Source organism: Schistocerca cancellata, chromosome 8 (assembly GCF_023864275.1).
Source record: "Schistocerca cancellata isolate TAMUIC-IGC-003103 chromosome 8, iqSchCanc2.1, whole genome shotgun sequence".
In the NCBI taxonomy this organism is placed as follows: Eukaryota; Metazoa; Arthropoda; class Insecta; order Orthoptera; family Acrididae; genus Schistocerca; species Schistocerca cancellata.
Genome location: NC_064633.1, coordinates 336,428,526 through 336,444,066, shown reverse-complemented (window position 1 = coordinate 336,444,066; position 15,541 = coordinate 336,428,526). Strand labels below are relative to the sequence as shown.

Here is a 15,541-nt window from a genome sequence, read left to right as displayed (position 1 = left end):
CTACAGACATTACAAAAACTTTCTAATAGATAGCTCCTATGCATGCACATATCAGTCATCTGATTTTTCTTAATACAAAAATTAGCTATAATATATCCATGTGACACTTTGCATTAATTAATAAATTTCCCTATAAATATCCTTTTACAAAATTTAATAGCAAAACATTTGGAAAAAAAGATATTCTACTTATGACGTGGAGTGTATGCTTGACAACAAGTTGTAGTGTTACAATCTGTGTAATGATGGTAAAAGTAAACCTGCAATCTCAGTGCAGTTCAGTAGAGTGCACTGCATCTTTAACCAAGAAAAGCACCATTTGGCTTTTTAATGATATTACACATAGCAGTGATATTTTGTTACAACAGATAATTTGATGGACTTTTATTTAGACCCTGTACTGCTACATGTATATCACGACTCCTTTACATTTGTTAATTTGCATGTTCGTCTTTCTTCAGATAGAAGAGCAATGCGAAAAATGATGACTTTGTATGAAAAATGTGAGATTAAAGTCATCATAGTATAGGCCATCAGCAATTGTATGTAATTTACGGCCCACCTAAATACATGGAACTCAGGATTTTGTGGTGTCATTCCAAGATCAACTTAAATTCTTTCTGCTTTAATATACTTCACAGTTTTTTTTTTTTTTAGTTACATAATATTAAATAGTTTTCATTCACTTACCTAGAGTATGTTACTCAAATCTTTATAGCAACTATTACTCAGTTTAATTATATTTCATCAGTGTGTTTCAAAACCTAAAATATTCTTTCTTGCTTTTCAGATTGTTCACATATATATATAAAATATGGGAACTGGGTTATTGCTGTTAATTTTCAAAATCGAGTCTGCTTGGTTTATTAACATGAAAGAATACATGACATTGCCATGTAATCAAAAACATTAAGTAAAGCAGTAACATATATGTTATAAACTGATTACAACATTGATATATTCAGTAATTCATACATTTTTCATTTTGTTTCAGTAAATAGTAATAACTGCCACAGGAGACTTGGCATGGCATTGGGGTTTGTCTTTTGGTAGATGGCTGTTGACATGATGAAAATTTAATCTGATGACATGAAATTCCCATGCTGTGAAAAGAACAGCCAGTCTTTGTGTTGCTCATGCAACAAAGAAAACACAAAACAAACACTGTGTACATTTTCAACTTTTCACAACATAATGAATAGTTCATTAAATTTTGGGCATGCAGCCGTGCAAATAAAATTTCTTCCACTTATATTTTGGCTGCGTATCATCTGGCAATCCTCAGAGTAAGTCGCAAGACTGACGACAAGGTGCCAAGTGTGGCCTTATATGCTCCACCACAGCGGTATGTACCTGCGAGTTGCAGGCGGTGGTTGGCAGCAAAGATTCCTTGCGGAAATTGTGAGTAGTCATACATAGGTCAAACAGCATTCTCCGTTCATGAGAGATGTGTGGAACATTGAAGATACACATGCTTATCACATCCAGACAAGTCAGTTGTGGCTGAACATTGTACTGATACAGGGCATTCTATGAACTACAATGATGTGAAGATTCTAACATCCATCTCTTCCTTTTGGCATTCTGTCTTCAAGGAAACCATAGAGATTAGATTAGCTAGTAATTTAATAAATGAAATGGAATCCAGCTCTTGGGATAATTAAACTGCAGAGGAGTCATCATAGTGTCATCGCTGCCGAACATACATTGGTAAGTGAATCGAATGTCTATGCCTTCGCCACAGGTGGCACATGTGGAAGCACATCTCTTTGCTGCTAACCAGCTTTTGTAACTCGCAGGTGCATACCGCCATGGTGGAGCATACAAGGCCACGCTTGGCACCTTGTCATCAGTCTTGTGACTTACTCTGAGGATGGCCGGATGATACAGGGCCAAAATATCAGTGGAAGACATTTAATTTGTGCGGCTGCATGCCCAAAATTTAATGAATTAAACATTGTGTAGTTCTGTATTAAACAATTACTTCTATAAAATGATTTATGTTCACATATAACATATTGTGTTGCATACTTTACCATGTACCATGGAGGTGGAAAAATCTACAGTAGTACAGCCCAACTTCAGCATCACTACAGTTTGCATACAGTGTTCAGTGTGTCAACATGCCTCAGGTAGTCATTTCAAGGTTTTATTATGCAAGCATTGTCACTGTACAGCAAGAAGGGTGGTTGTCTGCGTGGTAAGTTGCTTGGTAAATTTATGTACATCACAGTGATGACCCAGACTGTATGCAACCATCTTGGCATGATCAGTTTGATGTCTATGTGTCTACGCATTATGTGGTTTTAGAAGGTGGGTAAGGGACATCTTTGACTGGAACTTGTGTCAGTGCTATCTCTTCACTAATGAGTGCAGGGTTCGTCATGACACATGAAGGACTGTCTTAGAAGAGTGTGGAGGTGGCCAGGTACCAATGCACATCTCAGGCATGTGCTCCCACGGATCCAGCAGTGAGCCAGTTCTCTGTCTACAGATGTTAGATGCCTCTGATCACTATTGAGAGTAACTTGAGAGCTGTGCAGTGTCAGGACTAAATCCTCCTACCTATTGTCCAGTCCTATTATCAACATCAGTAATGTATGAACACACCATACCCATCTGGTGAGCACCGTCTAGGAGACAGAAATCAACCAAATAGAATGCCCTGTGGTATCTACTGACATGAATTTGATTCACCTTGCTTGGGACCAGTTGAAACTTGCAGTGTGTCATTACTGGAACCCTCCTAGCTGTGAATAACCTCAAGAGAGCCATCTTCGAAGAGCTGGAGTGACCACATGGACAGCATGCTGAGGCAGGTCCAAGGATGTTAAAATGCATGGGTTGGAACACCATCATATTGAATGTAAACCAACAGCAGATTTCAAAAATGTTCATTTTTGAACAGATTTCATAAATTTTTGTTGTTGATTTGTTATTTCACAATAAAGTTATGTTTTTCAGGTTCTTAAGTCTTCTTTTTTCATTCTCTTTTCCCATTGATTATAAGCCCACACATGTTCACAGATATGCATATTATGTGTGTGTTTATTAGGTTTGGAAAAGGTCATTGGATGAAAGCTAAGCTATTACCTCGACATCAGTTTTATATGCCTGTCTGCTACAGGACATCCCAACTACACATTGACTCTTTATCCATACTTTTTCTATTGTTTGTATTAAAAGTACTTCATTTTTTGAATATTGACATTGTATTTGAGTTTGTTTAAAATAAATTGCTTTAAAACATTTCAGATAACTGAAGATATCCTTCGAGAACATTTTAGCAAATATGGAGATATCACAGAAATTAATTTACTGAAAAGACCAGACGGAAAACTTGTTGGTTGTGCCTTTATTCAGTTTGAAAGGGTGCAGAGTGCAGCAAAGGCAATATTGGGTTCCAGTGGGAAACCATTAATAGGTACCTGTTTAATTCTTAATGAACTCTTTGCTATGAATTTCTTTTTGTGTTTTTTTATATTGCAAATATTTTTACAGTCTCTTGTTTCAGTATTTTAACACTGCTTAATTTCATGTCTTGTAAATTTGGTACTTGTTGTCTTTTGATTTGCTTCATCTTTCTTATATAAAAACTGAAAATTTATGTTTTTTTTATAAAGTACTTTATTTGTATCTAATTTTGAAAAATGTAGTTGTAATTGGAAAACGTAAAAGAGTCTGACAAAATCCCTCTCTCTGTACAAAGCATTATTAGGACTTTTGGACACATTTTATCTTTTCAGTATATACCCTGTTCGGAAGATACAGCGTTTATTTCTTTCACTCAAAGAAGCTTGCTGTGTTCTGTTAAAACTATTGTATGCAATGCAAGGAATTTTAACCTCATGGAGTGTGTGCGTTGACTTGTGCTGAGCAGAACCACTGCAGAAACCAATGCAGAATAACATGGAGTATTTGGGACAAGTATGTCTGCCTAACTTTGTATGTGAGGACAGTTCATTCAATGGAAGACACCTTGTGACCACATACATGGTGGCAAGGTTGACTTAATATATTTATTGAAAGTGTCTTCCTGATTAATATTTCTAAGACTGGCTTTCCAGTAAATCTTATTTGTGTACACTTTTTGAATTGTTCACTGGACTCCACAAATGATTCATTTGGAGAGTCACATGGACAAATGAAGATGGAGTTACACGACTCTGAAATCAGTGACGTATTGTACATATTAACATAATAGATAAAGACAGTTGATTGGAACATTTTGAATATACAGCCAAGTGCTCAAGAAGTCCATTTGAGAAAAAAACTGATCACACAAAAATGCTTTAAATATTTGATTTTTGTAAATGTGAACACTGATGAGTTGATTATGGCAGCAAGACTCCATTTTACACCAAGGCACAAATACTTGTTACTTGTGGCCTCACCCTTTGTTGCAGACAGAGCTAGGTGTGCATTGGTTAAGACTGGATTTGTCTTTGAAAGGACTAGGCTAGAAATCCCTGTCTGTGAACCCGGACTTAGGTGTTGTGTGACTTCTTTGCGTCTGCTTAAGGTAAACATGGGGATGATTCCTTTGCAAAGGACACTGCTGAATGACTTCCCTATCTTTTTTCCCGATCTGAGACTGTAATCTGCCTCTAATGTTGTTGATGTGATGTTAAACTTAAATCTTCCTTCATTCATTCCAAGTCTAATGAGTTTCTTTTAATTATCTCTTAGTAAATATTCACCACAAGAAAAATTTTACACATGTCCAGGCAACTTATACACAACTCTGATGATGAAGTAATCTGTGCTGTTGGACAGTGACAGCATCATCCAGAAACTTCCATACAGTGAAGTAGATGTATGCAGTATAACTTGGTGCTTAGCTAGTCAGAGGAGAGGAGTGTAGGGGATAATCTAGGTGTGGGAGTTCTTGAAAGAAGCCATACACTGCATGGGAAGCCTTGATCTCTTTCACTTCTGTCTTCTGACGCACATAATCTTATGTATCTAACCACAAAGTACTCTACCTGCACCAAAAATGTTTATCAAGTGTAACGCTATGCTGTTTTATCATCCAAGGTAGCAAATAATGGTCAGCAGTTGACTGGTAACTGAGCTTGCAGGTGCTTGGTCTCAAATAGATGAACTCACTCAGTGTCTTCCTGTGTGCCCTTTAATTACAACTGAGCAAGGTGCAACCACGACATAATGATAGATTTGTGTCTGAGAGAATCTGGATACAAATACAGATACAAATGTGGAAATGTGCCTCACAAATTGCACCACCATACTCAGGTTTAATCAGTCCTTTGATACTGAGCTTAGTGAAACTCCTTAACCAGTAGCCCGGATGATGCATTGACGGTTTTAATGAAGATTTCTTGGCCTCTGCTATTTGTGGAGAATGAAATGGCCCCCTCCAATTGGTTGGATCTTCAGTGTATCCTCCTGTTGTACACTTTTCCCCCATGCTGACCCCCTTTCACCCACTGCTGTGCCCAATTTCATCCTTGTCTCCTCTAATGACTGTTACACAACAGTGAAGCATGTCTTAAATTTTTTTCTGCCAGGGGATGGAAATTTGATGAGTCAGCAACTATCTAAACTTCATGCTTACTCAACACTTGGAATTTTCATCTTTTGGACAATTGTTTGTTTCTTCATGTACTCATTTTATGTTATTTTTCAGACTGTATTCAGCTGCTGTGATCTCCTTTCAGGTAGAACTGTTGTTATTGATTGGGCTGTTCCTCATACAAAGTATGTTGAGGCTACAAAAAATGAGAAAGATATGACAATTGAAGAAGAAGATGAATCCAAAGCAGATATCAAATCTGAGATATCATCACAAGCATCTATAAAAGATGAAAGTGATTCTGAATCAGGCTTTGAGTCTGATAAGGTTGCCAAAGAGGAAAGCACATCAAATGACTCTTCTAAGGTTATCAAAGCAGAGAACAGCTCAGATGAGTCTGAAGATGATGAACTTATCACAGAGGATGAGTGAGAAAATTTATGATTTTTTTATTTATTTGTTTATTTTTGCCTTTTATTGTGTGTTTGTTGATAAATTTCTTATCAATGGTGCTGACGCATTAAGTGTTCTGTGAATGTTATGGTAAATTAAGAGTTCCCTTCTGCACTTTACATAAATTTTGAAATGAATTTTAGAGTCATAATATTGTAATTTTATCTTTCTTGAGCAATATGTGATGGTTATTTATTCTGATTGGTTTGAGGAAAATGCTTGTACAGCATACAGTGGTATGTCGCATGGTTTGCATTTATACCTGGTTTCTTGGCACACTTTCAGTTTCAAGCAAACTGCACTTCTAAACATCAATATACCATCTCGTGGGTGATCAATTTGAATAAAATTTGGAAAATACCTCCCTTTGAATAATAGAGAATTATCATGAGGGTGCCTTCATTTACATTTATCTATAGTGTTGGAAACTGTTTTACAAGTTCAGACAAAACCTTGTTATGAATATTTTTTCCACTTCTTTATCTCCGTGGAGAGTTTGAGCATTTATGTTAGGACAGGGCAGATCATGGAAAATAATTGTGTATTCCATTTCATAGTCTTATGCAGTAATCCAGTTTATCCATAGCATATCAGAGAGATCAAATGCCACAAAATGTAAGTTGTAAACAACACATTGTGGCATCTTAATTTTTACAGAAGTTGTCCAATTAGTCTTTCTGGTCTGGAGTTCTTCTTTAGTATTGCAGGTAATTTGATCCACATTTTTCTGACATTGCAACACTTAATGGAAAACATTGTTTCAAATGTCATAAACTGTATTTCCTTTGGTGTTCAGAATTGACCTACATGCAGTGCTTCCATGCTGCCCTGCCATAATTGATTGGTGTTACATGTATTGAGACAGTTAGGACAGGTCAGAAGATGTTCTATATCCCAATATTCACCACAATGACATCTGTAATCATATTCATCCCTAAGGTCCCACATTATAAGGGTTGCCTTCACTGGTGCTATGTCTCTTCTGAAGCAGTTCAGGCTCCTCCAAATCTTCCATCTCAGGCTCTTGCCACTTGGCATTCCCCGTAGTTGAGGGTAATCATTTGCACGTTTGATAAGTTCTTTGCTCAAGAATCTCTCTTGGGATTTGAGATTTCCTAGTCCATAGGTAGTTCCAAATAAGATATGGCATTCATTGAAGGTATGGATAAGCTTTTCAGTGTGTTTGTGGTTGGACCTTCAAGATTTGGTGTCCGTGAATCCTGCCCCTTTGTATAGTTTATTGAGGGGCATGCAACCAGTTATTGAACAGCATATTTTATTTAAGCTTAAATTGATCTTTTTGACATGAATAGATCTGGACCATTCTGAGCAATCATATTCTGTTGTGGAGAAACACAGTGCCTGGGCTGTAGTTCTCAGCTCGATTGGTTTGCCTCCCCGTTGGTTGTTAACTAATTTTGTCAGTGCGTTATTTGTTGCTGTGACTTCATAATGGGTCTTCTTGCAGTTATATATCAATGCCTGGTCATGTACGACACCCAAGTATGTCAGTTTATCAATGTGTTCCTGGCTGATGCTATTCTAGGTTACATTCAAGGTTTTGGTTTGCTTTTTTTGGGTGATGATGGAAGCTGCTGACTTGTATCTTTGAGGGATTAATTTAAAGAAATTTTCCTGGTATTCTTCTGAAATGGTGCTTACAGCATGTTCTATGTTTTGTTCTACCTCGTCAAAACTCTTTCCTTGAGCTATTTTGGCCAGATCATTGGCATATGGGAAGTGGGTCCTGTAATTTGGTGTTGGTTGGTCATTGTTACACAGATCGATTAAATGGGGGGGGGGGGGGGGAAGCCCACTGCCTTGGGCAAGACTATTTTTCTGCTCTCTCCGTTACCTGTGTTTACTCTCCATCATGCCATAGAATGGCTGTTTTGTTTTTATAAGCTGGTAATCTTAAAGACTGTCAAACACTTTTGTAATAAGTGACCAATGATTCACTGTGTTGTTTGCACAGCTTAGTTAGACCAAGGCTAGTCTTGTTATTTGTTTAGTTTCATGTCCTTCTATGTGTTAGTAAGGCACAAGGTTTGGCTATGTAATATTGTCATGATCTAAAACTGGCCTGTTGGGGGATGAGCTTTGGGTCCAAAATGCCTGCTGTTTGGTTCAGTATCAGTCATTCAAGAAGAGTGTGTAGCTGACGTAAGAGCAATATCGGAAGATAGTTGTTCGGGAAACCTATGTCTTTCTCATGCTTTATGAACCATAGACCTTGCTGTTGGTGGGGAGGCTTGCGTGCCTCAGCAATACAGATAGCCGTACCATAGGTGCAACCACAAAGGAGGGGTTATCTGTTGAGAGGCCAGACAAATGTGTGGTTCCTGAAGAGGGGTAGCAGCCTTTTCAGTAGTTGCAGGGGCAACAGTCAGGATGATTGACTGATCTGGCCTTGTAACACTAACCAAAATGGCCTTGCTGTGCTGATACTGCGAACAGCTGAAAGCAAGGGGAAACTACAGCCGTAATTTTTCCCGAGGGCATGCAGCTTTACTTTATGGTTAAATGATAATGGCGTCCTCATGGGTAAAATATTCATCTACATCTACATCTTTATTTATACTCCGCAAGCCACCCAACGGTGTGTGGCGGAGGGCACTGTACGTGCCACTGTCATTACCTCCCTTTTCTGTTCCAGTCGCGTATGGTTCGTGGGAAGAACAACTGTCTGAAAGCCTCCGTGCGTGCTCGAATCTCTCTAATTTTACACTTGTGATCTCCTCGGGAGGTATAAGTAGGGGGAAGCAATATATTCGATACCTCATCCAGAAACGCACCCTCTCGAAACCTGGCGAGCAAGCTACACCGCGATGCAGAGCGCCTCTCTTGCAGAGTCTGCGAATTGAGTTTGCTAAACATCTCCGTAACGCTATCACGGTTACCAAATAACCCTGTGACGAAACGCACCGCTCTTCTTTGGATCTTCTCTATCTCCTCCGTCAACCCGATCTGGTACTGATCCCACACTGATGAGCAATACTCAAGTATAGGTCGAACGAGTGTTTTGTAAGCCAACTCCTTTGTTGATGGACTACATTTTCTAAGGACTCTCCCAATGAATCTCAACCTGGTACCCGCCTTACCAACAATTAATTTTATATGATCATTCCACTTCAAATCGTACCGCACGCATACTCCCAGATATTTTACAGAAGTAACTGCTACCAGTGTTTGTTCCGTTATCATATAATCATACAATAAAGGATCCTTCTTTCTATGTATTCGCAATATATTACATTTGTCTGTGTTAAGGGTCAGTTGCCATTCCCTGCACCAAGTGCCTATCCACTGCAGATCTTCCTGCATTTCGCTACAATTTTCTAAGGCTGCAGCTTCTCTGTATACTACAGCATCATACGCGAAAAGCCGCATGGAACTTCCGACACTATCTACTAGGACATTTATATATATTGTGAAAAGCAATGGTCCCATAACACTCCCCTGTGGCACACCAGAGGTTACTTTAACGTCTGTAGACGTCTCTCCATTGATAACAGCATGCTGTGTTCTGTTTGCTAAAAACTCTTCAATCCAGCCACACAGCTGGTCTGATATTCCGTAGGCTCTTACTTTGTTAATCAGGCGACAGTGCGGAACTGTATCGAACGCCTTCCGGAAGTCAAGGAAAATAGCATCTACCTGGGAGCCTGTATCTAATATTTTCTGGGTCTCATGAACAAATAAAGCGAGTTGGGTCTCACACGATCGCTGTTTCCGGAATCCATGTTGATTCCTACAGAGTAGATTCTGGGTTTCCGAAAACGACATGATACGCGAGCAAAAAACATATTCTAAAAGTCTACAAGAGATTGACATCAGAGATATAGATCTATAGATTTGCGCATCTGCTCGACGACCTTTCTTGAAGACTGGGACTACCTGTGCTCTTTTCCAATCATTTGGAACCTTCCGTTCCTCTAGAGACTTGCGGTACACGGCTGTTAGAAGGGGGGCAAGTTCTTTTGCGTACTCTATGTAGAATCGAATTGGTATCCCGTCAGGTCCAGTGGACTTTCCTCTGTTGAGTGATTCCAGTTGCTTTTCTATTCCTTGGACACTATTTCGCTGTCAGCCATTTTTTCGTTTGTGCGAGGATTTAGAGAAGGAACTGCAGTGCGGTAAAATAGGCCCCCATTTGGATCTCCGGGTGAGGACTGCTCAAGAGGATGTCGTTATCAGGAGAAAGAAAGCTGGCGTTCTACGGATCGGGCATGTAATGTCAGATCCCTTAATCGGGCAGGTAGGTTAGAAAATTTAAAAAGAGAAATGGATAAAAGTTAGATATAGTGGGAATTAGTGAAGTTCGGTGGCAGGAGGAGCAAGAGTTTTGGTCAGGCGAATATAGGGTTGTAAATACAAAGTCAAATAGGGGTAATGCAGGAGTAGGTTTAATAATGAATAAAAAAAAATAGGAGTGCAGGTAAGCTACTACAAACAGCATAGTGAATGCCTTATTGTGGCCAAGATAGACACGAAGCCCATGCCTACTACAGTAGTACAAGTTTATATACCAACTAGCTATGCAGATGATGAGATAAAAGAAATTATTCAGATAGTGAAGGGAGACGAAAATTTAATAGTCATGGGTGACTGGAATTCGATAGTAGGAAAAGGAAGAGAAGGAAACGTAGTAGGTGAATATGGATTTTTCGGGGGGGGGGGGGGGGGGGGGGGGAATAAAAGAGGAAGCCGCCTGGTAGAATTTTCCACAGAGCATAACTTAATTATAGCTAACACTTGGTTCAAGAATCATAAAAGAAGGTTGTATACATGAAAGAAGCCTGGAGATACTGACAGGTTTCAGATAGATTATGTAATTTTAAGACAGAGATTTAGAAACCAGGTTTTAAATTGTAAGACATTTCCAGGGGCAGATGTGGACTCTGACCGCAATCTGTTGGTTACGAATTGTAGGTTAAAACTGGAGAAACTGCAAAAAGGAGGCAATTTTAAGGAGATGGGACCTGGATGATCTTACTAAACCAGAGATTGTACAGAGTTTCAGGGAGAGCTTAAGGGAACAATTGACAAGAATGGGGGAAAGAAATACAGTAGAAGAAGAATGGGTAGCTTTGAGGGATGAAGTAGTGAAGGCAGCAGAGGATCAAGAAGGTAAAAAGACGAGGGCTATTAGAAATCCTTGGGTAACAGAAGAAATATTGAATTTAATTGATGAAATGAGAAAATATAAAATTGCAGTAAATGAAGCAGGCAAAAAGGAATACAAACGTCTCAAAAATGAGATCGACAGGAAGTGCAAAATGGCTAAGCAGGGATGGCTAGAGGATAAATGTAAGGATGTAGAAGCTTATCTCTCTAGGGGTAAGATAGATACTGCCTACAGGAAAATTAAAGAGACCTTTGGAGCAAAGAGAACCACTTGTACGAATATCAAGAGCTCAGATGGAAACCCAGTTCTAGGCAAAGAAGGGAAAGCAGAAAGGTGGAAGGAGTATATAGAGGATCTATACAAGGGCGATGTACTTGAGGGCAATATTATGGAAATGGAAGAGGATGTAGATGAAGATGAAATGGGAGATATGATACTGCGTGAAGAGTCTGACAGAGCACTGAAAGACCTGAGTCGAAATAAGGCTCCGGGAGTAGACAACATTCCATTAGAACTACTGACAGCGTTGGGAGAGCCAGTCCTGACAAAACTGTACCATCTGATGAGCAAAATGTATGAGACAGGCAAAATACCCTCAGACTTCCAAGAAGAATATAATAATTCCAATCCCAAAGAGAGCAGGTGTTGACATATGTGACAGTTACCAAACTATCAGTTTAATAAGTCACAGTTGCAAAAAACTAACGCGAATTCTTTACAGACGAATGGAAAAACTGGTAGAAGCCAAAAAGCCGAACTCGGGGAAGATCAGTTTGGATTCAGTAGAAATGTTGGAACACATGAGGCAATATGACTTATCTTAGAAGTTAGATTAAGAAAAGGCACACCTATGTTTTTAGAATTTGTAAACTTAGGGAAAGATTTTGACAATGTTGATTGGAATACTGTCTTTCATATTCTGAAGGTGGCAGGGGTAAAATACAGAGAGCGAAAGGCTATTTACAATTTGTACAGAAACTAGATGGCAGTTATAAGAGCCGAGGGACATGAAAGGGAAGCAGTGGTTGGGAAGGGAGTGAGACAGGGTTGTAGCCTATCCCCGATGTTATTCAATCTGTATATTGAGCAAGCAGTAAAGGAAACAAAAGAAAAATTCGGAGTAGGTATTAAAATCCGTGGAGAAGAAATAAAAACTTTGAGGTTCACCAATGACATTGTAATTCTGTCAGAGACAGCAAGGGTCTTGGCAGAGCAGTTGAACGTAATGGACAGTGCCTTGAAACGAGGATGTAAGATGGACATCAACAAAAGCAAAACATGTATAATGGAATGTAGTGTCGAGGTAACTAGGGTGATGCTGAGGGAATTAGATTAGGAAATGAGACACTTAAAGTAGTAAGTGAGTTTTGCTAATTGGGGAGCAAATTAACTGATGATAGTTGAAGTAGAGAGGCTATAAAATGTAGACTGGCAATGGCAAGGAAAGCATTTCTGAAGAAGAGAAATTTGTTAACATCGAGTATAGATTTAAATGTCAGGAAGTCATATCTGAAAGTATTTGTATGGAGTGTAGCCGTGTATGGAAGTGAAACATGGACGATAAATAGTTTCGACAGGAAGAGAATAGAAGCTTTCGAAATGTGGTGCTACAGAAGAATGCTGAATATTTGATGGGTAGATCACATAACTAATGAGGAGGTACTGAATAGGATTGGGGAGAAGAGGAGTTTGTGGCACAACTTGACTAGAAGAAGGGATCGGTTGGTAGGACATGTTCAGAGGCATCAAGAGATCACCAATTTAGTACTGGAGGGCAGTGTGGAGGGTAAAAACCATAGAGGGAGACCAAGAGATGAATACACTAAGCAGATTCAGAAGGATGTAGGCTGCAGTAAGTACTGGGAGATGAAGCAGCTTGCACAGGATAGAGTAGCATGGAGAGCTGCATCAAACCAGTCTCAGGACTGAAGACAACAACAACAACAACAACAACAACAATGCAGCCAATGTTTGGCTCCAGGGCATAGCGTTTAATTCCACCAGAGAAACAAGTGTGTGGGCACAATACCGGTTGTAATAGTGTATGTACCTATTTCAAATTCAGGTAGGTCTTCATAAATCTTGCCACTATGTCATCGAGGTACCCAATTTCTGTTATTCTGTTTCTGCCTCTTGTCTTCTTCTTCATCTTTCAAAAACATTTCTGCTTATGCAGGTCATTCACAGAGCGTCTTTGAATCTTCTTTTTTTGCCCACAGTCCAGTATTCCCTCTCCCATTGTTGTTCTCTTAGGTTCACTTCATCCTTCAGCTGGTCCCTCCATCTTGTTCATGATCTTCCAGATTCTCTTCTTCCGTATATTGTCCATTTGAGAGCCCTTCTTTGAAGTCTTTCTTGTTCCCTTCTTTTGTAGTGGCCAAACTATTTCAGCCTATTTCTTCCCATAGTTTCTTTTAGGGAATTGATTTGATGAGTGTTTCATGTTGTTTAATTCCTCATCCTGTCTCTTCTCGTCTTACTCTGGATCTCTCATAGAAAGTGCATCTCTGTACTTGTTTTCTCCTCACATCTTTCTTTATCCAAGTCCAACATACTGATTGATTGGTCAAAATTGGTAAGCAACATGACTTGTACATCGTGATATTGTTTTTGGCAGATATTTTCCAATTCCAAAATTATGTCGGACACTCAATAACAAAATTTCAAGCAGTTTTCTGTCCTCTCCAAATATTCATTATTGATGTTTCCTTTCTTGGTTAGATTAATTTCTAGACATTTGATGAAAGTATGTACTACTTCAATAATTTTTACATTACAATTTACATCCTTCATTCTTTCATTTTTACTGCTGATTTTCATTACCTCGCCTTCCATTTATTTCCGAGCCATACGTGCTTCTTCAGCTACCCTCTATCAGGTATTTAGTTGTTCCTTCAATTTCTGCTCATTGATTTCACAAATCATAAAACTGTCAGAATGTGGTATGACTTTAATATAATTTGTTGTTGGCCCACTTACAATGTTGTCCATGGCTGTATTGAAGAACAGTGGAGAGCGTACTTCATTGCCGAACCCCTCTATCTGTTCAATACCTTTCTGATTTTTTGTCATCTATTATGACACAATTAAGTGTTTCTGATTCTGAGTTCCGTTCCTCTTGAAGGTTCCAGTCTATTCAGACCTTGCTATGTCTCTTCCATTATAACAGTTTATAAAATAAAAAAAATTTAAAAGTAAAAACTTTTAATGCCTAGTCCACAATTTTCCTATCACAATTAAAGTTCAGTTACTGGTTTCAGTTACTATCTGCTTCCATCTTCAGATCATTCAAAATATTAAAAGACCGTTAATAAACATTGGAGATCATCATTTGCTGTTGTCATGCATTTGTAAGTACCAAAACAATAACAGTACAAGTTGAAAACGTCACTGTGAGCAAGCCATGTTGTAGATATATGGTAATTTTGCAGGTTGACGATCATATAGGAAATTGTCCATTTACATCAGTAGAAGTTGGATCAAAGGCTCATTACTTGCAACAGTATAACGGGTATTATCGTGAGAGCATTATATGCAATGGCTCCAAAAACTCTCAGCTGTTCTGTAGCCTGGCTTTCACAAGAATGATCCTGCGTGGCATATAGCTTAGTCATCTTCATAAAATATGCACAAATTAAGGGTAATATAAGAACACTGCACACCACCAGTCTGACAAGATACGTCAAAACATTTGTTGTTGGATGCCTATAGCTAACAATGCTTTCCATTGCTTATTCACCACCTTTTCATATTTTGAATGATCTCAAGATGGTTGCAGGTAGCAACTGAAACTAGTTATCAAATGTTAATTGTAATAGGAAAATTGTGGTCTAGGCATTAAAAATTTTTCATTTAAAAACTTTTTATTTAATAAACCACATTGAGACCACCGTCTGTCCCCCTGACCATGTCAGGCTTCACTAACTTTCTAACAGTGTCGTAAGCTTTTTTTGTATGTATGAATGCAACTACAGTGTTTCCTAAATTCCCATTTCTGTTCTACTACCTATCTAGCTGTAAATGTGGCACCTGTAGTTGATCTTATAGGGCAAAATCCTCCTAGTTCTGTTTTTAAGTGTAGTTTTATCTTGTTCCTGATTTTCTGAAATATTTTCTTTTCATAAATCTTCATGCATTGGCACAGTGATGCTATTCCACTGTAGTTCTCGCTGAAAGCCTTCTTACCTATCTTAAATACAATAATTTGTATCATGAGTAACTTGTACAAAGTTGTGTACAGCATATTATCAGGGCTTCTTTCCAAACAGCACTAGATTGTTAAAATCTTTTGATAAAATTTCTGTCAGTTCTTTTGCACTTCCCTGTTTATGTTTTATTCTTGTACAGTGTTGGGCACTGGCGTAGCTGTTTTTTGCTACTGGATGAAGGGTTTGTGGTAAACTTTTCTGGCTCATACATCCTTGCAA

At 38.6% G+C, this 15,541-nt stretch overlaps 1 protein-coding gene across 3 annotated transcripts in view; it reads left to right on the top strand.

The window, feature by feature from the left end:
- Nucleotides 1-15,541, top strand: part of LOC126094876 (RNA-binding protein 28) — a 134,554-nt gene that overhangs the window by 55,095 nt on the left and 63,918 nt on the right. For all 3 annotated transcript variants that reach the window (XM_049909509.1, XM_049909508.1, XM_049909507.1), the window contains exons 7-8: nucleotides 3,256-3,424; nucleotides 5,679-5,961. In XM_049909509.1, coding sequence (XP_049765466.1) covers nucleotides 3,256-3,424; nucleotides 5,679-5,961 — 452 coding nt within the window. The remainder of the gene's footprint in view (nucleotides 1-3,255; nucleotides 3,425-5,678; nucleotides 5,962-15,541) is intronic.